Source organism: Octopus sinensis, linkage group LG10 (genome assembly GCF_006345805.1).
Source record: "Octopus sinensis linkage group LG10, ASM634580v1, whole genome shotgun sequence".
Taxonomy (NCBI): Eukaryota; Metazoa; Mollusca; class Cephalopoda; order Octopoda; family Octopodidae; genus Octopus; species Octopus sinensis.
This window is the reverse complement of record NC_043006.1, coordinates 30,224,457-30,251,684: the sequence shown is the minus strand read 5'-3', so window position 1 is coordinate 30,251,684 and position 27,228 is coordinate 30,224,457. Positions and strand designations below refer to the sequence as shown.

At 36.0% G+C, this 27,228-nt stretch overlaps 1 protein-coding gene across 2 annotated transcripts in view; it reads left to right on the top strand.

Annotated features, from left to right (window-relative positions):
- LOC115216501 overlaps window positions 1-27,228 on the top strand; it is a 93,428-nt gene that overhangs the window by 38,987 nt on the left and 27,213 nt on the right. For both annotated transcript variants that reach the window (XM_029785936.2, XM_029785935.2), the window contains exons 2-6: window positions 1,030-1,252; window positions 9,286-9,433; window positions 17,601-17,737; window positions 19,872-20,106; window positions 26,678-26,808. In XM_029785936.2, coding sequence (XP_029641796.1) covers window positions 1,034-1,252; window positions 9,286-9,433; window positions 17,601-17,737; window positions 19,872-20,106; window positions 26,678-26,808 — 870 coding nt within the window. In that variant the 5' untranslated portion in view covers window positions 1,030-1,033. The remainder of the gene's footprint in view (window positions 1-1,029; window positions 1,253-9,285; window positions 9,434-17,600; window positions 17,738-19,871; window positions 20,107-26,677; window positions 26,809-27,228) is intronic.

Here is a 27,228-nt window from a genome sequence, read left to right as displayed (position 1 = left end):
TAAGACACTTGTGACAAACAGGATCTAGTTAAGCATTTTCCCTCTGGTGTGCTGTTTCTGATAAGGACTTCAGCTACATAATTAATGTGTTTTAGCTACTAACAGAGTAGACTGGAACAGTGTCTGTGGCTGCCAAAATGAATTATAATGATGACCAAAGTAACAGTGACCCCAGTGACACAACTCAACTACCAAGGTGCAAGAATCAACCGAATCATTCCAATGAACTCTTACTGTCAAGTCACCAGACAAACCACTCCCATTCCGGTCTTATAGAAGTGACAATATAAAGTTGGAAACAATAAAAATAGTTTTGAATTAAAAGCTCAGCTGAATTTGTGTTCCTCCAATCAACATCAACATAATCAAATTACATTAGTGACACACAGATAGAAAGAATCTTATTGTTGCTGCTCTTTTACCATAATTAAATTGTTTTCATTAATGAATATGATTCTTGTCATAATTCTTTATTGTATCATCCTCATCTCTCTTTCCATGGGAAACATTTTATGTTGAAATCCTCCAGATTCCTCTGTGATTGAGAATAACCTGCTTTTGTACTGACAATATGACAACTAGTGTGACTGGCAGAAAGGTACAGATGCTAATATACAACTTAGAAGTCGTCGTCATCCTCCTCATCATCATCATTAATGTCTGTTTTCCATACTGACATGGGTTGGACAGTTTGACAGGAGCTGGTCAGCTGAGAACTGCACCAGGCTTCAATTGTCTGTCCTGGTATGGTTCCTATGGCTGGATGCCCTTCATCAGTAGCACTATAGAAGTTAGGAAATATATGGAGTTTTAATGAATTGCCATGTTGTCTTTACTAAACTTAATGTTAATGTTTAGCTAGACATAGTTTAGAAAACTAAAACATAAACAATAAGTGACATTGCTGAAGAAAACATGCAGGTTTTCCTCATTATCTGGGAATCCTACATTCCAATAGTATAGAGTCAGCTAAAATTATTACCATCCAAACAATTAAACTAAATGTTTACATTTACATTTTTGTTTCAGAAATATGGGAAATACTGTGAAGTGTGGTTCCCATTCCAGGTGGTTTAAATCTGAATATAATGAGACCCTCCAGCAGGAAAGGATACAGTTTGTGGACCGAAGTGATGTCCCTGATTCGGGTGAAGTACAACTTGGAACCCTAATACACTACGATTATCCCTTTGAGAATTTGGTGTTTGAAGGTGGCGGAAATAAAGGCATTGCATATTGTGGGAGTTTAATGGTAAGATGTCATCATGAATCATGTTTATTTCTTTTAGACTGAGAGTTTACGTCAGATTCAGTCTGTGTGTGTATGTGTGTGTGTGTGTGTGTGTGTGTGTGTGTGTGTGTACATAAGCATTCATAATAATTCATGCACATCTAGACATATAAACAAAAATTGTGTGGAGAAGTCTGTGAAAATTTACTGAGTTACTCACACATCCATACATCAAACATGTTTATGCACGCAGACTTAAATACTAGCATGACAAAAGCATATGGTGTAGTGGTTAAGAGTGCAGGCTACTAACCCCAAGATTCCAAGTTTGATTCCAGGCAGTGACCTGAATAATAACAACAACAATAATAATAACATCGAAAAATACCTTAGGAATGAGAACCCAGGTTCGAAAGTTTCCCAAGAGACCTGGTGATGGGTGGAGGGTATATCAGCCAAAACATTGTATTAACAACAAATAAGATGAGGACAAATATCTGTCAAATGTAAATTAGCTGTTTTCCAAAATATTCACACACATGTATAAACAATAACATACACACATAAATATTTACAAACACATGCACACACACACACATGGACCCTTACCTTCACACTAAATTCATCACTGAAATCATTAACTCACTTTGCTTACTGCATCTTTATCCAAAGCTTGTACCATCCTTACAATTCATTCATCTGCACCTAGATTCCTCACTGACCACCAAATTACTGAATGAGGTACCCTTTCAAATACTGTCTCCAAATCAATGACAGCTAGAAATAGTTGTTTCTTCCAAGCCAAGTATTTCTCCAGCACTTGCCTCACTGGTTACATAGCATCTGTGGTGCCTCTTCCAAACACAAAGCCAAATTGCATCTAACTCTATTTTGTCCTGGATCAATTGTGCTTTGACCTTCGTAACCTGGTCTAGCAGTTTGATTCCTCCATAGCTGCTTCTGTTTAAGACATCTCCTTTGCCTTTGTAGTAGTTTACTAATAGAAGAGAAGGTGAGCGCAAGTCATCTATTAGTTCTTAGCTTGAGACAACAGGACTTGGACAAACTAAATTCCTGATTGATCAAGCAAGTGATCAATGGAATGATTATTTATTTAATTATTTGTTTTTGTTTCTCTTTTTTTTTATTTTTGAATGGTACTTTATTTTATTAACATATTTTTACTGGCAGAAAAGAAAGAAAAAACATTAAAAGTATAAAAGACCAAATTATTGAGATAAAAACCCACACCTACCTCACCAAAGAAACAAAGAAAAAGATGGTGGTGGTGAGCAGCAGAAGATGGGTGGGAGGGAGTAATGGTTTGTACTCCCAAGAATACATGGTGTGTTTAGTGATGTCTCGTAGACATGATTGCAAATGCGTTGCTGCTGACAATGGCCAGCAATATTCAGATTAACTGAATGCTAATAATAAAGTAAATAATATAGATTCAGTGCATGTGTTCTAGTTTAATAATAAAAATAACCCTGTTGGAAAATGATGACTGTTGAAATAGATGTGGTTGCACTTTAGTACAACATCTGTTTAAACACATAGTTTTACCTCAAGAATTCAGTACAACAGAATAAATGGAATGTATGTGTGTATAAAGAATAACACGAATGGGCTTTTATTTAAACCCCATTTGTGTTCTTATTTTTAAACATGCACTACACCTGGAACCAACCCTGAGTTATATCTATGGTCTATTTTGGATTCGGTTCTACATACCTGCAGCACACTACCAAACACATGACGCTTCATGGTTGTTTTTTACCTTACTGTGAACTCAATGCTATGGTACCTGGCTGGTCCTGGTATCCTGTGTGCTGATGCATCTAGATTCTAATGAACCCGGTGACTAAACTATATATGTGTCTAGATAATTAATAATATCAAAGGGTAATCAGAAATATTAGAAATTTCTATTACCAGTAGCCTAGCATGTAAAAATTTAGTCAATAGACTATATATTATATATATATATATATATATATATATATATTATATATATATATATATTATATATATATATATAGTGTATATTTAAACACATAAGAGGCATCCTTCATAGGACTCCTGGCATGCTAGAGATATTAGGATAAAATTTCGAAGGGAATGAAAATAAAAACATTTACCATCTAACTCCTGGACCAATGGTTTCAGACTTTTTTTAGCAAATAAAATAAATGTTTTTATTTTTCATTCCCTTTGAAATTTTATCCCTAATAGTGGTTTGGAATTTAACTGTTCTCTCTAGCATGTAAGGAGTCCTATGATGGATGCCTCATGTGTTTAAACATACACTGTATATTTATGTGTCTAGATAGATAGATAGACAGACAGACAGACAGATAGATTATAATAATGTTATTAATTCAACCCAAGTGTTTTTTGTTTTTAGGAATGGTTCAAAACCATGATTGTGTTTTCAACTTGAAACTGATTGAATGAATGTTTTTTTCCTCCTTCATGTCTCATTAGTTGTTTTCCACTAATCATGGCTTAAATTAACTTTTGATGCAACATATTCAAATCAAATCCCGGAGCTGATTTCTTCTACTGAAGAACTATTAATAGTGGAAGATTTTATGTCTGTCAGAGAATTCATGCTAACTCAATCCATGTCTCACATTCTCTCATCAGTTCATGTTGCATTCTCTCTTTCTGTGTCTCTCTCTCTCTCTCTCTCTCTCTCTCTCTCTCTCTCCTCTCTCTCTCTCTCTCTGTAGCGGTGCATGGCTTAGTGGTTAGAGTGTTGGACTTATGATTGTAAGATTGTGGTTTTGATTCCTGGACTGGGCGATGCATTGTGTTCTTGAGCTGCTCAGTCTACTCTACCATACCTAATTTGGAATCAATTATTGCATCCACAAATAGAAATAAACTTCAACTTCAAATGACTAAAAGCTTAGATCACCATAAGGTACCCTGTATAAGTTCAAATAATATTAATAAACCAAATAAAGTAAGTCTATCAATCCCAACTAAACTTAGGCTAACCCAAATCAACCTTAATAAATCTGAGTAAAATTACAGATACGAATGCAAAAACTTGTAATTGTAGGGTCCCCAAATTATGTCTGCTCACTGGATTTGGTTTATGTAAAAACAGTGTGGCAAATAACAAGCATCAAACTAGAGTATAGGAAGCACCACAGATTTTAAGAGATGATATAGAACCCATTGAAATTCTTTTAGTAAGCTAAAATACAAAAAGTTGTTGGCACTAACTGGCTACATACATGATTTAAAATTACAGAACATCAATTATACATCATCTTGGTCTATTACAGATGAGCCCCCCACCCCCACCAATACGATTATGGGCAGATGGTGAATGAGCATAAATGTGCATATGCTATCGTTTGCCTGAATAATTCTACCGTATTAAATAAGTTTTCCGACACTTTTCATTCGTGTAACCACAGATACTACTCAACTTTCATGAGACTCTTTAAATCCAAATGCACTCAACAATAGCCTTAGTAATTTCCATCACAATATGTTACCAATTAAATTTTAATAAAGACAAAAAGTAATGTAATTTTTACTCCTCATAAACACTTCCATTATTTACATAACTATATCTGTTCTTCTACAAAAGCTTCCAATTGTCTCATACCTTGGCAGCAAACTCATAGAATCTCTACAGTAAATATCACTTTTTCCCTGATGAAGGAGACATTCTCTGAAAGTGAATTTTAAGATTAATTTTTTACTTGGATGAATAAATCCTAGAAACAGCTGTTGGAATATTTTAGTATATAACCCAAAACCTTATTTTGATGCCTATTATTATATTTTCTCTTCACTATATTTTCAATTCTTTTTTGTAAAAAACGTTTTTATCTATATTCCTATACTTCATTATATTATTACTATGTTTATATATTCCTACCTTTATATGTCCATATATATTTCTAATATTGATATATTTTTATATGTATTTTTAACATATCAATATATGCTTTATTTTGGGCAATTTTTATCGTAATTAAATTTGTACACATATGTGTTCATTGTAGCTTTGCCTGACTTGAACTTTTTCCAGTTCATCTATTTTACTTGTCTCGCATCTCAGGTTTAACTAGAGCACTTATATGCAGTCTATGTGTTTCATAAGGAAAATATAACTGTGTTTATATATATATATATATATATATATATATATATATATATACACATATCATTGTTATCATCATTTAATATCCGTTGGCCATGCTGGCATAGGTTGGACAGTTTGACTAGGGCGGGCATGTTGGAAGGCTTCACCAGACTCCTGTCTGATTTGGCATGGTTTTCTATGGCTGGATGCCCCTTCCTAACACCAATCACTCTGAGAGCGTAATGGGTACTTTTATGTGCCACTGGCATGGGTGTCATTTATGTAACACCGGTATCTTACACCTTTTTAGCTATATAGGTCAGTCATTGGCAGGTGCTTAGTGGTTGGTCAGTTAACGTGGTATTTGGTTGTTTGTCTTTTCTTCCTTCACTTTCTGCCACTTTCACCACCACCACCACCACTTCTACTGCTCTTGCACCCCCACTCCCATTTCATATAGTTTGTGTCAATCTGTAGTCATAGACTGATAGATTCTCTTTTATAATATTATAATTGTATTCTATACAATACCAAAGGAAGAAGGAAAAAGAAGACATGGTCACTAAGCACCAGAATGACTAACAACCGCAATGATTGATACAGATAAAAAGATATTTATAGCTGTGAAACCCATATAAATATATAAAGGGCGACCGCACATCACCTGTCAACTATTGCCCAGTCAGTCTCACTAGCTGTATTGCAAAACTGATGGAATCGTGTGTCAGAGAAACACTCTGGAACTTCTGGAGCTCTCACAGTCTCATCCGACCCTCACAATATGGATTTGTCCCTAACTCCAGCTGCAGTGACCAGCTTGTCGAGTTCCTTGAGGACATTACTCAGATTACTGACAGTGGCTCATGGGTGGATGTTGTCTACCTTGACTTTGCTAAGGCTTTCAACTCTGTGCCACACAAAAGGCTTATGGTGAAACTCTCTGCAATGGGTGTGGGGGATGACCTTTTTAACTGGTTGAAATCCTTCATCCTCAGCCGAAAGGAGGTAGTCACAGTTCTAGGACAGCACTCTACACCATATGAGATGTCATCGGGTGTACCACAGGGATCTGTCCTGGCCCCCTCTTGTTTGTGGCATACATTAACGACATAGATGCCAATTTAAAGAATGCCACAGTATTGAAATATGCAGACGACATCAAGCTGTACCTTGAAATCAAGAGGACAGATCCTGATGTCTACAACTCTTTCCTGCAATCAGACCTAGACACAATGCAGCAATGGATCACAGACTGGCAACTGAAACTGGCTGTGGACAAGTGTACCACCATGCATTTTGGGAGAAAAAACCCTGCGTTCACATACTCCCTCCACAACACTGATATCAAGAAATCCTCTTGCGAGCGTGACCTAGGCATCACTGTCAGCAGTGATCTGCGTTGGTCAAAGCATATCTCTAAGATTGTCAGGAAGCCGAGGGTGTCTTGGCATCACTCAGCAGGTCTTTTGTTAGCCGCTCTCCAGCCATCTATTTAAAACTGTATACAGCTATGGTACGACCACACTTGGAATTCGCATCATCAGTTTGGAACCCCTATCTTGCACAGAACATTGACCTCCTGGAATCTGTCCAGAGACGTGCAACCAAACGCATACCCTCCATCAGACACCTACCATATTCTGAGCACCTTGTTTCCCTGGGCATGGATTCACTGAAGCTCCGGCGTTTGGCGACGGACTTGGTAAACACCCACAAAGTTATCAACCACCTCACCAACAACAACACTGAACACCTTTTTGATCTCCATGTGTCTAACACACGTGGACATGCCTACAAAGTCAGAAAACAATACAGCTCCCATGACTTTCGGAAACATTTTTTCACGCTCAGAGTTGCTGAAGCATGGAATAAACTGCCTGCGTCAGTTGTTGACTGCCATGACACTGCATCTTTTAAGGCCCTCATGCTTTCCGAAATCCGCCGAAACTTCACCTGATTATATATACACTTTAGATGAGTTGTAGTGCACCTGAGCACTGTACACAATTATTATTATTATTATTATATTAAAGAGTGCAGTTGTGTAAAGCCGGAACAATGCGAGAAGCTACAAAATAAACAAGTTGAAAAGAAAACAGAAGAAAGTTGCAGTTTTACTTGCAGTTTGTTGCTCAGTAATGCCCTTCTGAGAAACAAACTTTTTCCAACCATCACTTTTCTGAACCTCCTCAAGAAGGGGTCTTCACCCCAAACAATAGAAATACAAGGTTAAACTGCAACTTTATTCTGTTTTCTTTTCAATTTCTAGTTTACTTTGTACCTTCTGACATTGTTCTGGCTTTACACAACCTATATATATATATATATATATACCACACACACACACACACACATAGCAATAACAATAACAATTCTTGGCTGGAATTTATAAATATTTTAATGCATCGCTACAGAATAATAAAATAGTAGCTTTTACATGCATATTCAAAATGTTTCCTGTAAACAAACTCAAAGGATATATTATATAAATATATATATAATGAGGTGGTGAAGCATAATCTTCGAACATTGGGCCTCACAGAGGCAATGACGAAAGACAGAGACCTCTGGAGATATGCTGTGACTGCAAAGACCTGGCAAATAAAGTGAGTTCACATCTGTAACCTACACCAGTGTCGCATAACCAGCCCCAGCCTATTCAAAAGTACCTTGGATCGTAGGACGACATGATGTGCTTGAGACCTGTTGAGTCAAGTACATCAAAATAAAAATCAAATGGAAATTGTAGTTGTGATCCCCATGCTGGTGGCACATAAAAAGCACCATCCGAACGTGGCTGATGCCAGCACCACCTTGACTGGCTTCCATGCTGGTGGCATGTAAAAAGCACCAACCGATTGTGGTCATTGCCAGCCTCCTCTGCCCCCTGTGCCAGTGGCACGTAAAAAGCACCTACTACACATTAGGAAGGGCATCCAGCTGTAGAAACACTGCCAGATCAGACTGGAGCCTGGTGCAGCTTCATGGCTTCCCAAACCCCAGTCGAACCGTCCAACCCATGCCAGCATGGAAAACGGATGTTAAACGATAATGATGATGATATGTTGTTTTTGTATTTGGTTTGCAAGATTCTTTATGTGAATTCATGTATTGAAGCATATCTTATTTGTGCCTTGGTGGGGGGGGGTCATTCTGTTTTAATGATCCGGTTCAATTTTCACTCATTTACTTTTTCTAAAATTTACGTTGCTTCTTGCAACCTCTTCACTGACTATTGAAGAAGTTGCAAGAAGCAACATAAATTTTAGAAAAATAAATAAGTAAATGAGTGAAAATCAAACCAGTGTGTTAATTTATATGGCATTAAAACAGAATGACTCCCCCCAGACACAATAATATATATATATATATATATATACTGACTACAACCTTACCTCAAAACTAGAACCATATCAGTGACCAGGTTGCAATTGGTACAAAGACAACTTTGATAGGAAATAATAAATGCCAAAATGAAGTTAACAGTCTTTTTGTGTGTTCCATGCTGCAGTTGTTAAATATTTCAAATCATTTAGTTATATACTCTTATGTTTTTGCTCAGTCAAACTATTAGAGAAATAATGGTTTCTGATTTTGGTGCAAGGCCAGCAATTCTGAAAGTGGGGGTTAGTTGATAGCACCAACCCCAGTATATGACTGATACTTTATTTAATTAACCCTGAAAGGACAAAAGGCAGAGATTCAAAACAAATACAACAAAGTATTTTTTCTTGATGTTCTAAAAAGAAGGATTTCTTGATGTAAAAGGATGTTTGGTGAGTAAAAATGTGCACGCTTCATCAGTTCTAGGATTAAAGGAAAAGTCAACGGTGATGATGATGATGATGACAAAAGACTATGTTAATGACAATAATATTGTTGTTGTTATTATTGTTATTCTCTTTTTCTTTAAACTGAATTGTTGTTTTCTTTTGTTTTCTAGGTACTTGAAGAACTTGGTGTATTAAATAATACGAAACGCTTGGCTGGTGCAAGTGCTGGGGCAATGGTTGCTGCATTAATCAGTGTTGGCGTTTCAAGCAATGAACTCTTGGACTACTTAAGTCAAGACATTGGCAAGTTGATGCTTGGTAAGTACTACTATAACATTTTGGTAGAATGTGTGGCCATCATATTCATAATAGGGATATTGATATACTGCTGTGAAAATTTAGTAGAAGGTGTGGCCATTATCACTTGCCAGTTCAGATTAAAGTAGAGTAGTGCCTATAATATATGCTATAAAGGTGTAAGGAATTTTCTACGTTTAGAAAATGAAACTCCAAACAGTTGTCTGTTATCAAATGATATGATTCAAACTCCATGGCATCTTACTTGATGCCAATCTGAGAAGCAATATCAGTTTTAAACAGTTCTGTAAACTCTACAAATTCTTCATTAAATCCTTTTCTTACTTCTTTGAGATATATGACAGGATTGGATAATGTCTTTAGGCCTGGATAATGCTGAGATATTGGGAGGTTCTGTGGCATTCTATCAATAATGGAAAAAATTTTTCTGAGAAGGCATTTGAGATTTAACAAGTGAAGGAAGACTGCTGGAACCACTGAAAGCATCAAACACTTGATTTTGCTTGTCTTCTCTTTGAATTTGTTATTGATAATCTGCAAACTTAGTCATATCTTTGGCTTTTGCTCAATGGAATATATCCAGATTGCAAAGAAGCGCTGGTCATTTGAAAATACTTTGATACTTTATTCAATTCTATGACCATTCTTCCTGTTTCCAACTCCATCTTGGTTGAAAGAAGTCCATGAACCTGTTGTCAACGCTCTGTCTTCCAATCATTATTGGAAATATCTTCCTAGAGGAAATGTATTATATAATTACTTCAAAATTAAAATGATTAAATTGTAGAACCAGTCTTACATTGAAATATTCCCATAAATATAGAAAAGCATTTAAATATTTCAGTAGTAAATAACACCTTAATTATAATTGCTTTTCCTATAATCTAATAAGCATAATTTCTCTAAACTGTTTTTAGCATACATAAATAGCTAAATAACCAAATGTCATGATATAGAATTTCTATGTTTATTTTTTATTGTTTTGTTATCTACTGATGCCTTCATAAGTTTAAAAAGTAAACTGGCTTTTCTTAGAATATTAAATTTCTTGTTTCTGTGTTCTTTTTGTATGTGTTCATGTATCATAGATATTATTTCAGTCTACTTTGAATTGAACTGGTTTTGGGTTACCTTAGTAACATGAATTTTCAGATATATTGGTTCAACTGATATTTTGTCCTCAATCCTGTCCTCACGGCCATGTTTCTCTGTATCATTGCTATCCGGTAGCTCCACCCCACTCTCTCTCTCTATATATATATCCAGGTTTTCGACACTCACTTCTCACTCCCCCTCTGCACTCTCTAATCACGCTTCTTTCACAATATCCTGCCACATATATTATGATATTCAAACCTCAAGGGTATGCCCTGGCACTTACCACCATCTATATCTCTCTCTGCCTAGCACTTTTGCCATCATCTCTATCCTGCTATCTCCCACTCTCTCTCTCTCTTCTTCTCCTGCTCTTTCCTGAGGTTGGATAACCATGTATCTCCTTTACAGCAGCACACCTGTTCCCGCCTTCATTCTTGATCTCTCTTTCTCTCCCCCAACCTCTGGCTGGGTAAGCTTGTACCTCCTCCACAGCAAGACACTTGTTTCCATCTCTCTGACTTTCTCTAACCTTTCATCATCTGATACAAGATCACCTCCTCCAATACCCCTCCCCTCTCAAAAGAGTTTTTGGTCTTGCAAGGTACTTGGTGACCCTGTCAGTACAGGTGTACTTAAATAGCATCAAGTCAACACTGTGAAGTGGTTGGCATTTGGAAGGGCATCCAGCTGTAGAAACCTTGCCAAATTTAACCTCGCCTGAGCTTGTGCCATGTAAAAAGCACTAAGTCCCCTCTATTGGGTGGTTGGTGTTAGGAAGGGCATCCAGCTGTAAAAATCCTGCCAAAACAGTCACAGAAGTCTGGTGCAGGCTTCTGCTTGGCCGGCTCTTGTCAAACCGTCCCACCCATGCCAGCATGGAAAGTGGATGTTAAACGGTGATGATGATGATGATTATCTATATCCACTCTATATCTCCCTCCAGCATCTCTCTTTCATTCTGTCTTAGGCACATACCCACATAGAGGCGTAGCTGTGTGGTAAGAAGCTTGCTTCCCAGTCACATGGTACCGGATTCAATCCCAGTGTGTGACACCTTGGGCAGGTAACCTCATGAGTGGATTTGGTAGATGGAAACTAAAAGAAGCCTATTTTATGTGTATGTTTGTCTCCCACCACCACTTGACATGTGCTGGTGTGTTTAACATTCCTGTAACTTAGCAATTTGGCAAAACAAACCAATAAAATAAGTGTTGGGCTTAGCAAGAAACATTATGTCTTGGGGTCAATTCATTCAACTAAAAATTCTTCAAAGTTGTGCCCCAGCATGACTGGAGCTTAATGATTGAAACAAGCAAAAGATAAATGATATATATCTAAATATATTGACACAATAGAAACAATTGTTGGTAATGTACAGATGTGACTTCCTCCAGTCTGGTTCATTATATATATATATATATATATATATATATATTATCTTGCTCTTCCTCCTCCCTCCCGTCGATGACCCGCGACGAGAGCTCTGCTACTGCCTTTCTGGCCTGGTGTCCTTGAAGTGTAGACAGCATTTTCTGTTGCTCCTTCGCCGTTCTCAAAAATAGCTTTCGTAACACTATCTCGTTCGGCTTAACAGCCCTTCTTGTCTTGTTATTCTCCTTGTCCTATCCTTTACTGTTTATATTTTGTACTGTCGTTACTGTCCTGTTTTTGTTACCATTTTTACCCCTCCGCAAAAAGATCTCAAGTTTTATTTAATTTGCTTTTCGCGGGAAGGAAAGTTTCTATTGAAGATGCGTATCGCCTTCACCTTCGAAACCCAGAGTGGATGAAACCATGGTGACTGAAGAAGGGGAATTTTCCTTGTGTTATTTGTCCTGTACTCTATTTTTTCGTTGTTTAAGAAAAATGTCCAGTTTCTTGGTTTTGTGTTTATGTTTTCGTTTCTCATTGTGTTCAACGTTTTTTTGGTGTCCTGTACCCATATATGCATGTATATATACATGTAGAGGTAGGTACATACATATATGTATGTATATATGCATATGTTTTATTTATTAATTTATTATATGACGGAACGCACGCATCCATTTCTAACTAAGATTGTTCTTATATATACATATATATATATATACATATATATATACATATATATACATATATATATATATACATACATATATATATACATACATATATATATACATACATATATATATATACATACATATATATATACATATATATATATATACATATATATATATATACATATATATATATATATACATACATATATATATACATACATACATATATATACATACATATATATATATATACATATACATATACATACATATATATATACATACATATATATATACATATATATATACCAGCCAGTCAAAACCAGCCACTACACTAACCTCCACATTTCTACTCAATGCACAAGGTGTCAGCCCTTCCATCAACGCACAAAAATGGAAGGTCCAATTCATTGAAGACTGGGTTGGTAACCATCCACACCACATCCCTTTCTTCATTCTCACTGAGACCCACCTTGACAACTCCCACTTGGAAGCCAAAGTGAGAGTGAAGAATTTCACAACCATCCGCGCGGATCGTATCGGCAGAAGGAAGGGTGGAACTGCCATTTTCCTGCATGATTCGTCTACGGCAGATGGAAATAGTATATTCTCCAACGGCTACTGTGAATCAGTCACCGTGCAGAACAAAGCCAATGACCTGACAGTAATTGGGCTCTATAGGCCGCCCCAAACACCCATACTGTGCTTTAAAGAATGCCTCAACAGCATTAAGTGCTTTATTCAACAGTGCCATTCTAGCAACCTACTCATGATGGGAGACTTCAATCTACCCTGTGTTGACTGGACTACAAACTGTTTGAAACCAAGCACTCCCGCCTCAACCGCTGACAAAGAAGCAGCAGAGTCACTTTTCGACTTTACGAATGAGTTTTTCTTGTCCCAACTTGTCCTTGCACCAACAAGACATCAGAACATTTTGGACCTAGTGTTTAGTAACCACACTAACACTATACATAACGTTACAGTGGAAAAAACCCTTCTTTCAGACCATGACCTCCCTCCAGCCCACCCATTTGACAACATGGATCTCCATAATGCCAACTGGGATGTAATCAGGAACGAGCTATCACATGTTGACTGGTCCTTTATACATACACACATCTCCACCAACCATAAAACATCTTGGCAGATCTTTGTAGACACCGTCACAGACATATGTGCAAAACACTCCCCACCAAGACCTGTGAACAAAAAGTGCAGAATCCCCCAAAACAGAAAAACCATTATCAGAAAAATAAAGAAAAACAAAAAAATTAACAAACTAAAGTACTGCCAACAGCAACACACACATTCGACGGCTATCGCACTGCTTGAATCCAAAAAATATAACCTCCAACAATGCATGAAGACCCTCATCAATAACCAAAGATCAGCTGAGGAGAAGTGGGCCATTGAAAAAAATCAAACTCAACCCCAAAGTGTTCTTTTCATTTGCGAGGAAACGCAGGGTCACTGTCTCCATTGTTGGCCCTCTAATTGATGAAACTGGCACTCTCCAAGATAACGCCAAATCCATGGCCGAGATACTGCAGAAACAATACTGCTCTGTTTTCAGCAATCCTGATATGGCCGATCTGGCTGTATCAGTGATGTCAACCCCCAACACACTATATCGGACATAACGTTTAGTGCCCCTGATGTCTTAGCGGCGATAAACGAAATAAAACACAATTCAGCAGTAGGCCCCGATAGGTTCCCTGCTTGTGTCCTGAAGGTGTGTCGACACCAACTTGCATCTCCCCTTGCTAATCTGTGGAGAAACTCACTGGATGCTGGCTATATTCCAAAAAACCTTCTGTCCCAGTCTGTTGTCCCAGTTTTCAAAAAGCGAAACAAGTCCCTTGCAGTGAACTACCGTCCGATCTCACTCACCTCTCATATCATCAAGGTATTTGAGAGGGTGGTGAGATCTCGAATAACCCAATTTCTGGAAGCAACAGACGGCTGATCTCCAACCAACATGGGTTCCGTAATGGAAGGGACTGCCTAACGCAGCTCCTGCATCACTTTGAGGACATTTTGAGAGCTTTGGGAGAGGGCTCCAACACCGATGTCATCTACCTTGATTTCAGTAAGGCCTTCGACAGGGTCGATCACAAGATCCTATTGAAAAAACTATCCAACATTGGTGTCTCTGGAAAGTTACTGAAATGGATCAAGTGTTTCCTGACAGACAGATCTCAACATGTTGTAGTTGAAGGGAAAATCAAGCCCAGCCAAAGTCAGTAGTGGCGTTCCGCAAGGCACTGTGCTGGCCCACTTCTTTTCATCATTTACATTAATGACATTATGACATCATCAAGCACACAGCACATAAAAATCTTTGCAGATGACTCCAAGCTACAGAAGGTCATAATGAGGCGAGTGACCGGACATGCCTTCAGTCAGATCTACTGGCTGTTATCCAATGGGCAGAAAAAAACAATATGCTGCTGAACGAGGATAAATTTGAGTTAATCCACTTTGAAAAAGAGGATGTCCTGAAACTCCCATACTCCCTTCCTTCAGGTGAAACTCTCGCGGCGTCCAACAACATCAGAGACTTGGGAGTAATTGTGGACACAACAATAAAGCTGGGCCACTCATATAAACACCAAAGTTGACATGGCCCGCAGAATGTGTTCCTGGATTCTCAGAACTTTCCAGTCGAGAGATATCCACACCATTATCCTTCTCTTCTCCACTTTTGCCCGACCCCACCTTGAATACTGTTGTCCACTGTGGTCTCCCCACACAATACAAGGTATCATAAAAGTTGAAGCACCTCAAAGGGCAATCACAAAAAAGATAGATGGCATGACAGGCCTCGACTATTGGGGTCGACTAGAAAAGCTAAAACTCTATTCTCTCCAACGTCGTCGTGAGCGCTACATCATCTGCATGATGTGGAAAATATTCCATCAGCATTGCCCAAATGATGTTGGCATCACCTTGAAGGTACATCCAAGGCTTGGGCCCCATGCCATCCGCCCAAAACAAAAATCGCACTCTCATCTCATAACAACAATACGGCACAATTATTTCACCTCAATTGGCCCCGCTCTCTTTAACATTACACCAAAACACATTAAAACAGAAACTGACCCTATAGGGTTCAAGAAGTCTTTGGACAGATTCCTTCAAGAAATCCCGGATAAACCCCCTACACCCGGATATGTCTCTGTAAACAATAACTCTCTACTTGAGTGGGCCATAGTGCCCAAATTCTGACTTGAAAGACTTCACCAGGTGGTGCTATTAAGTTAAACATGGCCTGGGCCAATAATGGCCAAAACCTATCAAAGTATCAAAGTATACATACATATATATATACATACATATATATATATACATACATATATATATATACATACATATATATATACATACATATATATATACATAATATACATATACTATACATATATATATATATATACATATAATATATATATAATATATATATATATATATATATATACATATATATATATATATATATTATATATATATATATCTATATATATATATAATATATATACATATATATATATATATATATATATATATATTATATATATATATATATATATATACATATTATATATATATATATTATTATATATTATATATATATATATATATATATAATATTATATATATATACTTTATTTTAAGCAGCAGAAAATTCAACAAAATCTGTTACTCTGAGTTTCCCGTTGCCGTTCATCAGACAGTTTTTGCTAGAATGGAACCGATATATCAATTCAATCTAGACTCTTACGAACGCTACACCTTTAAAAAAAAAATGGACTTGTTTGATTGGCCCTTTAGAAAAAACGGTCAATCTTCAAGCGATAAACAAAAAGGTCAAAAATATATGTATATATATATATATAAACTTATAAAAATTTATAAAAATTATAAAATTCGAGGAAAAACCTTACGTTGAATAAAATACATATTGACGTTAATGAAGAAAGTATAATTAAAGCATAGAAATTAAAACCTATTATAAATATTACACTGCAATACATATTTATATTAAAGTGTACATATATATATCAACATACACAGAAGGATGCGTGCAAACGCCATACATATACAGACGTATACATATAAATCTAAAATATACACATAAATGCATGCGTACATATATGCACGCAATCCATCTCGCACGCAAGTTAAAATCATCTATGTAGCGATTCTCATATACTGAGTAAGGGGGACGTAGAGTTGCATCAGTATCAGTTAGAGAAAAAAACGAAAGAAAGGAAGAGAGAGAAGAAGGGGGAAGGAAAAATAACATGAAATAAACAAAGTCGAAGGTTTTTCCTAATGTATTTGTAGAAATATAAGACTTTGCTAATCCGTATAGCTGTACTTTGGCCAAGGATATAATATGATAGCAATGATATTAGTATTACTATATGAAGTTGGGGCAAATATCAGTGTTTGACCAGTGTTTTGGCTGTAGTTATCCTACTTCTGTTGTGAGGCACCCTGTCCTAAGACATAAGATTTAAAACTTGTGGTCCCATTTTAAAATCAGTAAAAAGTTTATTGTGTGGTGTGAGAGAGAGAGAGAGAGAGAGAGAGAGAGAAGAGAGAGAGAGAGAGACAGACAGACAGACAGAGAGCTTCCACATTGAATAGGTTTTGGTAAGGCAATTATGTCCCCGACATACATATAATGTGGTGTTTAAAGTACAGAGGTAAGAATGCTGGGTTACAAGACATATTATTGTATCAGTCATATAGTTCTCTGTTGCATTCTTGCTGAGACTAAAGTATAATTTTAATGCTACTTTACTCAATAAAAATATACCAGTAATATATTAGGATAATGTAAATTATATACTACACTTTTCCAATTTTTATAAAAATGAGTTTGTGCTAAACAAAGAATCCACAGTGAAGTTTAAATATTACATTTGTTTCATGGAGCAATGAAATATGTATCTTGTTACCTAAACTTTAATTAACTATCATATTGTTGCTTATAAATTTATTTCTTGCAGATCATAAATGGGGATATTTAAGCCTTTTACCAAACCTACTCAAAGACTATGGCTGGAATCCTGGCAAAAAAATTGATGAATGGTTTCGCAAAGTATTTTTGGAAAAAACTGGGAATCCAAATATTACTTTCTGGGAGGTGAGTATTTTCTAACTTTCTGATTGGTCATTTGTCATCATCACCATCGCTGCCATCGTTGTTTAACATCTGTCATCCATGCTAGCATGGGTTAGATGGTTTGACCAGGGCTGGTAAACTGGAAGGCTGCACCAGACTCCAGTCTGATTTGGCATGGTTTCACAGCTGGATGCCCTTCTTAATGCCAACCACTCTGAGAGTTTAATGGGTGCTATTATGTGCCACCAGCACAGGTGCCATTTGTGTGACACCAGTATCTACCCCAACTGTGATTTTACTTGGCTTGATGGGTCTTCTTCTCAAGCACAACATAATGCCAAAGGTCTCGGTCATTCATGATTGCCTCCATGAAGCCCAACTCTCGAAAGATGCTTTTTACATTCCACTGGCACAGGTGCCAGTTATGTGACACCAGCGTCAGCCACAACTACTTGGCATGACAGGTCCTCTCAAGCACAGCACATCACCAAATGTTTTGGTCACCAGTCATTGCCTCTGTGAGGCCCAAAGTTCAAAGATCATGCTTCACCACTACTTCCCATGGGTCTACTTCTACCACAGGTTCCCTCCACAGTTAGAGATTGGCACTTCTTTACACAGCTGTCCTCATTATAATTAAAAATAGATATTATTAGCCAACACTGGACAACAAAGATTTTGCATGTAGTTTAGACTAAATTGAGGATGCTGGTTCTGAATCCGCACTCAGAATTGTTCTAGCATGTCAAGATTTTGAGTTATGCACATGCACAAGATTATAACTATACTTTCGGCTAGATATAGGCCATATTATAAAATTTGCTAAAATGAAAGCGGTCTTAATTCAAAATTAAAGAAATAACAGCAATAAAACAAACAATGCAAAAGTTCATTATTTAGTTTAGCAATAGATGACACTGACGTTTTGTGTGCAAGCGCCAAATACATCAGTTTGTTCTTGGTAACTCTCAGTGTCGTTTGCCCTGCCATCACGTGTGCTATGTGTATCTCTTGCTCTGCGTGATTACTGTTTTAACTGTGTTCATTGCGTTAGATCATCAATAGGAGAGGCTGTGTGAATCACCCAGACAACTTTTGTTATGTCTGTGGAAAATTTGCTCCACATGACCAGCAGTAGAACATTGCCACCAAAGATCTTCCTTCCACCCTTTCACATCAAACTCAGCCTCACGAAAAACTTTGTAAAAGCAATGACACATGATGCTTGTGGCTTCCAGTACCTAAGAGTAAAATTTGGTGAAGAGAAAAGTTACGAAAAACTGAAAGCAGGCATTTTCACTGGAACCGAGATCAGAGAATTGATGTCTGATCGCAAATTCATAGGTAGACTGAATCCAGTTGAGCTGACAGCATGGGATTCATTTGTGTTAGTTGTACAGAACTTTCTTGGAAATCATAGAGCTCATTTCATAAACAACATGCTAACAGTATATGAAAGAAAGGGATGCTGAATGTCCCTTAAATTGCACTTCTTGCATTCTCATCTCGATTTTTCCCAACAAATTTTGGAAATGAAGTATCAAGACCAGTCCAATCCACAGATGATGGGTGACTACTGCTGGTTCCTAAAACGGGAGACCAGCATGATGCATAATCGCAAAAGCAAGTGTCTTAAACATTTCTGAGCTGAGCATATCAAAATTAAAATGAATATTCCCTTAACATAAATATACTATATACCATTATATTATAATACTATTTGCCTTAAACATAAATTTACTATATACAGTACCAATATACTATTATAATAATTATTTACCTTGAACTTAACTATTCCTGATTCTAATATAGTATTAATATATAATTATGTGCATAACTCAAAATAACCTGATGTGCTATAGCAGTTTTGAGTTGAGATTCGGAATCAGCATACTTGATTTAGTTTGGTACAGCACCATTTGTCTGGGCAGCAGACAATAAATCTTTTTTTGTTGCCCAGTGCAATCACTGACATCACTCCACAATTTTAGATGTAAAAAATTTAAAGTTTAAAATTTTATCATTGCTAATATGGGGAAAAAGTTTGTTAAATGTCAGCAAACTACTGGAAATATTAGAAAAAAAAATTGTTTTCTTTTTTAATCAAGTTTTATGCCAGATTTTAATGTTGGTTTCATTTCCTTTCTTCTTCAAGATCTACAAACATTATGGTCGAGAATTATGTGTGGTTGTGACTAATGTTAACCACATGGCTGTTGAATATTGCCACCCAAAGACAACTCCACATATGCCAGTACGCCTGGCTGTGCGTATGTCAATGTCCATCCCCGGAATATTCAGCCCACCCAGTTATTCTGCAAATAATGGAACAAAGAAACATTATGTTGATGGAGGACTTCTGTGCAATTATCCAATCCATTCTTTTGATGGTAAGTTTCATATTTCAATATGTTGGTCAAAATACCTCACAAGTTCTCCTGTCATACATCACTTTGCTATTCTTTTCTTGCAATTCGTGTCCTGACCGTTTGTCTGGACAAACTAATCCTTGTAACTTATATATACGATTGATTTCTTTCAGTTTCTTTCTACGAAATCCACTCACAAAGCTTTGGTTGGTCTGAGGCTATAGCAGAAGACACATGCCAAGTTACCACACAGTGGGAGTGAACGCAGGTCCATGTGTTTTGGAACCAAGTTTCTTACCACACATCCACACCTGCACCTATATATATTTATATATATTGATATGTGTGTGTGTATAAATGTATGTATATGTGTGTATATATATATATATATATATGAATAAATATATGTATGTAAGTATATATATATGTGTACATATTACATATATTTACATACATATATGTACACACATATTTATACACATATATACATATTTATACACATATATACATATTTATACACATATATATTTATTCATATATATATATATATACATATAAATATATACACATATATATATACATACTTGTATACATATATAAACATATATAACTATATATATACATGTATATATATACATCTATACATATACATCTATATATCTACATCTACATATATACATCTACATATATACATCTGTATATATACATCTATACATATACTTCTATGTATACATATGTGCAGATGTAAATATATATATGTACATAATATATATTATATATATGTATGCATGTATTTATGTATGTATGCCTGTAATAGTTTCAGTATTAATAGTGAAAGTATTAAAGTGAAAGTATCTGACATTACAATAGAGAGATGTTATTGTTTCACTTTTGACACGTAATTCTGAAATAGTGGAAGATATAAGAGATTGCTATGAGCTCGCATTAGGCATGAAGTTGAACATTTTTTTGGCCCATAACACTACCTGGACCCTAAGTAAAGCATATGTAAAATTTCAACGAAATCAATTGCGTAGTTCTTGAGTTTTAGAGATACACACAGACACACACACACCCATTCTCGTCTTTATATATATACTAGCAGTATCTCCCGGCGTTGCTCGGGTTGTAAGGGAAATAACTATATAAGCATTTTTAGAGAGTTATAGCCAAAAAATAGCAAAAAAATGCATTAAAAATTGAAAAAAAATTAAGGTAAATTTTTTTTTTAAATCGTTGACACATCGTAGATATTTTTAGAGAGTTACTTCCCTTATATAAAAGCGAAAAAAATGCATTAAAATGGAAAAATATGATGGTAAATTTTTTTTAAATCGTAGACTCATCGTAGACGCGCGCTAATACCCAGAAGGGCTCGATATGAATCACGACTATAAGATACCCGCTTTTGGTTAAACTGCACCGCAAAATGTGGGAGTAGTTATGAATCTAAATCGAAGGGGACAGACACACAACTTCACTCTTATATAAAGATGCTTTTTTTTTCAGTCATAGAGTTAGATTTATGAAGGTCTTCAGTAGAAAATCCTTCGAATTCTGACTCGCTGCTTGATATAATGAAATTCGTATCCATTTTTTGTCAGAATTACAAATTTTGAAAACACAATAGGAACAAATTTCGGAAAAAAATCTCCCATAATTCACGGAATTAAAATTACACTTCGATTTTTGTACAAAACTGTATTTGAAGTGTTTACGAAGTATAATACGTGTTTTCACGAATGTACTAAAGAGATTTACTCTGATATTCTCATTGAAATATGAATAGGTAAATTCGGGCGGTTTGGTAACGAAAGGGTTTATATAAGTGTCGTCTGTTTATACATAAACACTGTTTCATACTTTCAGTTTAGTCTTCCTCAAATCACTCTGTCGCTAATTTACTCTCTTCCAAGAACATTTTCACTCACTCTTATCTGTTAGCTTCCCATACATTTTACTCATGTATCTATCAGCGTGATAGACAGAAACAAATATTACATCTAGTTTCACTTTATTCGTTGCACACTGTGTGTGTGCGTTTGCGTGTGCTGTAAACCAGACTAAGAAAAGCATTTGACATACACACCAGAATGTGAGTTTTCTGTAAATTTTGCTTAATTGGAGTTTAAATTTTAAAAACTGGACCTGGCATGACCCGATGCATTCTACTCTTAAAAATGCTAGGTAAATTGTAATTGAAGAAATCCTATATTGTAGATTTCTATAACTTACAAAGGGAGGCAGATAAAATCTGCCTTTTATAATAAGAGATATATATATATAGATGATTGTGCAACATCTCAAGAAGCTCAGGCATACTTTCACCATGGCTTGCAAGTATACAGCATTGTTTGTTTGAAGAGTGAAGAAGTTTGTTTACAACCAGTGAACACAAGTGAAGACAAAGAGGAAAAAGAAACCACTCACACACACACACACACACAGTAATTTGTCAACCAATTTCTTTTATGAAGTATTGATTAACCCACAACAAGTGTATAGAACACCAGCCCAACAGAGTTCACACCATGGTATTGAACCCTTAGACACGTGGTTCTAAGCAAACTTCTTAACCACATTGTCATACCTGTATGTGAATACCAGGTTTACAGGAACCAGATTTTTACATATTAAATAAAGTAGCTAAAACATTAAAAAATATATTTATTCATTAATTAATGACTAGCTAACAGCTTCATAAAAACTGTACCAAACCTTATGCTTTTCTCAAAGTTAACAAAGGACTTTAAGGGGTTTGGAGAAATAATTTAGAGAGTAGGGGAGAGAGAGAGAGAGAGAGAGAATTGAAGAGAAGAGAAAGATGAAAGAAATAAAGGATGTGAAGAAATACAGGAAGTACAACTAAGTGGAAAAAGAAAGAGAGAGGGTGGTGGTAGGGAGATGGCTGTGGAATCTGAAACAGGACATTGTCGGTTCAGGAAAATTTATCCTTTGGTGTGACTAAGTACAAAAATGACCTGACAAGAATGACATGGTAGTTATTTAGATAAACATGTGGTACTACATGAGTTTACTTTTAAGAAATTAAATTAAAGCAAACACTGGATAAGCGGTAAACATAATTTATAAACTTGAGTGGTGTGTGTGCATCAGACTAAAACTCTAGAGATGTTTGTATGTAACCAAAATATCTCAGAAATAGTATATTTCATCTTAATTTTTTTTTTTGCATATTTATTTTCAAACTTACCCTTGGCAGTACAGTACAAATTTTTGTGATATTTGGACTGCTATTTAAACGATTAAACTCAATTTTTGTTTGTTATTTTATTGATGAAAAAAATGATTTCCATGACATCAGCACACATACACACACATATAATGAATGTCATGGCATGCCAGTCAACACAAACACATATCTGTTATGTGTGACATATACACATGCATAGTCTTTGTGCTCTCTAAGAAAAAAAACGTCGACTTTTTGACGTACACAATATTTTAATCATTTAGAAATATTTTTAACTGAATGTGATTTCATCATCTAGAGTTTGTTAATTTCCATAAAAAATTTTAATTTATTTAGTTTTGTTTTAAAGTGAAAGAGAGGAGAAAGGGAAAGATGTATGGACGTGTGTGTGTGAAAGAGAGAGAGAGGAAGAGAGAGAGAGAGAGAGAAAGAGAGTGAGTGAGTGAAGAGGTGTGTTGTCATGTATATGTACATACATCAATACATATGCGTACATCTTTTTTGTATGTACATGTGCTTGTGCGCGTGAGAGAGAGAGAGAGAGAGAGAGAGAGTGAATGTATGTGTTCTCATGTATGTGTAAGTGGCACTCTCTCTCACTCACTCACACACACACACATACGTCCATTCCATATACACGTTCATACATCTTTCACTTTAAAACAAAAGTAACAGGTGATTTTTCAGGCTAAAAATTGTTAAAAAAAGCTTCTACTCATGTAAAATTTGCACCCAAAAGTTTTCAGAATTGCTGATATGGCCAGGGGGAAAAGGTTTTCAATTTAGTTGTATTTACTATAATTTCCCTTACTTTATCATTAGATATTATTAAATTTTCATTAGATTTAAGTCCTTATTTTTTTCTGTAAATCCTATTCTGACATTAAACGACTCAACTTCTGGTACGAATGTTTACATTTTGTAACTCACTAAGCAAAAAAAAAAAAAAGTTGACTTTTGACGTATACACACACACACACATACTGACATAGAGAAATATCTTTTTTGTGGAGATCATTTATAGTTTCATCATTTCAGATTTTATTCTGTTTCATTCATTTGACATTTGTAATCTCTTTGTTGTTTTGATTTAATTTTCTTAATTACATACAAAAATAAGCACTGATCAATTATGCCATGTGGAAAGAGATGGGGATCATCGTGGTCAAGAGATGATGCCAAAAGGCGTTGGAAAGCAGCAAGGGCAAGGGACAACAGGAAACAGCTGAGATGATGGCAGAACAACAACAGGATAAAAAAGTCACGCAACAAAGAAGGAGGCAAGGAGAGACTGAGGAAGATAGGAATGAACATCTCCAGGATGTAGGACAAAGAACAAATAGCAGAATACTTGCAGAAATGCCTGAGATGAGGGCTGTACAACTCTTGAACAACAGGATGAGGAAAGAATGAAGGACAGAGGGAGCAATGGAAGGAAATGGATCCGCTCTATCTGCCAATGTAGGAGTGATGAATAAAATATTCTCTTACTGTCGTGCATCCTTATTCCATGGCGAAACTGCAAATTTCTGCTGCGTGAAGGGAAGTTTGTATTGGCAATTTACAACCTTGTACCAAATGAACTTATCCATTTATACAACAGTGATGACCATCTTGCAAAAGAATTCAGGAAGAACCTCAGACAGTACAACTGCCTCTTCCAAATGACATCATTCGGTGGGAAAGAAGTTATTCCTAAAAGAAACATATAGAATCCAGCCGTTGTCAGTCATGGTCAGATCCATCACTATATCGGAAGTTACAATTTTTTTCAGACATTAAATTGATTTCTATTGTTTGGATAGTTCCCATTAAATAAGTCCAGAAGTTAGCTTAAATATATATACATGCATAGGTACCATGAATTCCCATTCTACAAACTGGCAAACAGTTCCATGAATACTTTACCAGGCAACACTGGGTAGTAAGTCTAGTAAGTTATAAAAGTATGGCTGTATAGGCGCAGGAGTGGCTGTGTGGTAAGTAGCTTGCTAACCAACCACATGGTTCCGGGTTCAGTCCCACTGCGTGGCATCTTGGGCAAGTGTCTTCTGCTATAGCCCCGGGCTGACCAATGCCTTGTGAGTGGATTTGGTAGACGGAAACTGAAAGAAGCCTGTCGTATATATGTATATATATATATATATATATGTATATATATATATATATATATTATATATATATATATATATATATATATATATATATATATGTATGTGTGTGTGTTTGTGTGTCTGTGTTTGTCCCCCTAGCATTGCTTGACAACCGATGCTGGTGTGTTTACATCCTCGTCACTTAGCGGTTTGGCAAAAGAGACCGATAGAATAAGTACTGGGCTTACAAAGAATAAGTCCTGGGGTCGATTTGCTCGACTAAAGGCGGTGCTCCAGCATGGCCGCAGTCAAGTGACTGAAACAAGTAAAAGAGTAAAGAGAGTATAGTTATAAAGAGTTTTGTTGACAACCATGAGGTTGTCAAGGGAGGAAAAGTCAGTTTTTATCTGTGTTTTATTTTACACACACACACACATACACACAGAGCGAGTTTAAAGGGATGCTCTGTGGCTGGAAGAAATCCAAAACATTATTTTGACCCTTGATTACACCCAAAACGTACAGCATCAATGATGCTACCTTTGTAATACAAAACCTTCCAGACAAAAAGTGCCAGGAAGGAAGTTGATTTTTGGATATTGGTACAAGAAGTTATCCTATGGACCATATTTATCAACCTGTATCAGCAAGCTCTCAACAGGGATATTTAGCATACCACACTGTTTAACTTTGGCAAAGACAATACTGATCCCTCAAAGTACATGCTATTGACAATGCTCAATGAAGCTGAAATACATCCAGCATTCTCACTAGCCACTGTGGGGATGATTTTCATCTTCCTTTGATATATATTGGTTTTAAATACAGCACATCCATAAGATGTTTTCTCTGGACAAATACTGTAGTAAATTTGCCTTTTAATGATGTATTTACATTAAGTATAATATATAGATGGCTTTGGTGTATGGTGCTGAGGTTTGCTTCACAACCACATAATTACAGGTTCAGTTGCACTGTGTGGCACCTTGGGCACATATCTTCTGCTAATAGCCCCAGACCACCCAAAGCCTTGTGAATGAATTGGGTTGAGAGGAAACTAGAAGAAACCCATCATCATCATCATCGTTTAGCGTCCGTTTTCCATATTTATGTATATGCATATGTGTGTGTTTCCCTCACCTTGTCTTGACATTGCATGACAGTTGTAAAGGAGTGTCAATGTCATACAAGCAGTGTCATTTATTTTCAATATTCTGCATAAACATATCCAGCCATGGGGAAATATAATACAAACTCTTAATTTAAAAATTTTCTTCTTTGGCAGGTTGGTGGCTTTCAATGGCACCAGAAGATACCTTCCTTAATCGACTTCGTCCTCTTGATAAATTGCTTAAATTCTTTGACAAATCAGTCAGATTTGGTACCTTTAATGAAAAGACTGTTGGATTTCTCTTGGTATGTTATTGTTTTTATATATTTGTTTTTATTGTTGTATTTAAGCAATTATTACTTTTTTTGTAAATGTTTTGGTTTCATTTTAGTCTGAGAGGATATATTTATTTAGTTTATAACTATGCCATCAAAGATGACAGCAAATAGAATTGGTATTCTATTAAATTCCTTTTAGATTGCTCATAGAGTGTGAGTGCTTAAATATATTTGTTTTCCTTTGTATGACTTATCTCAATCAATACAATAATAGAATTACTTGTGCCATTATAAGGAATAAATAAAATTATTGTTCCTTTGCTGATAATATCTAATTTATTTGTAAAACTTCAAAATAATGTACAACCTCAAGAGATTGCAGTTTGCAGGAACATTTCTAATCCAATCTAATGATATGACAGTGTAGAGTGTATTTGCATAATAAAA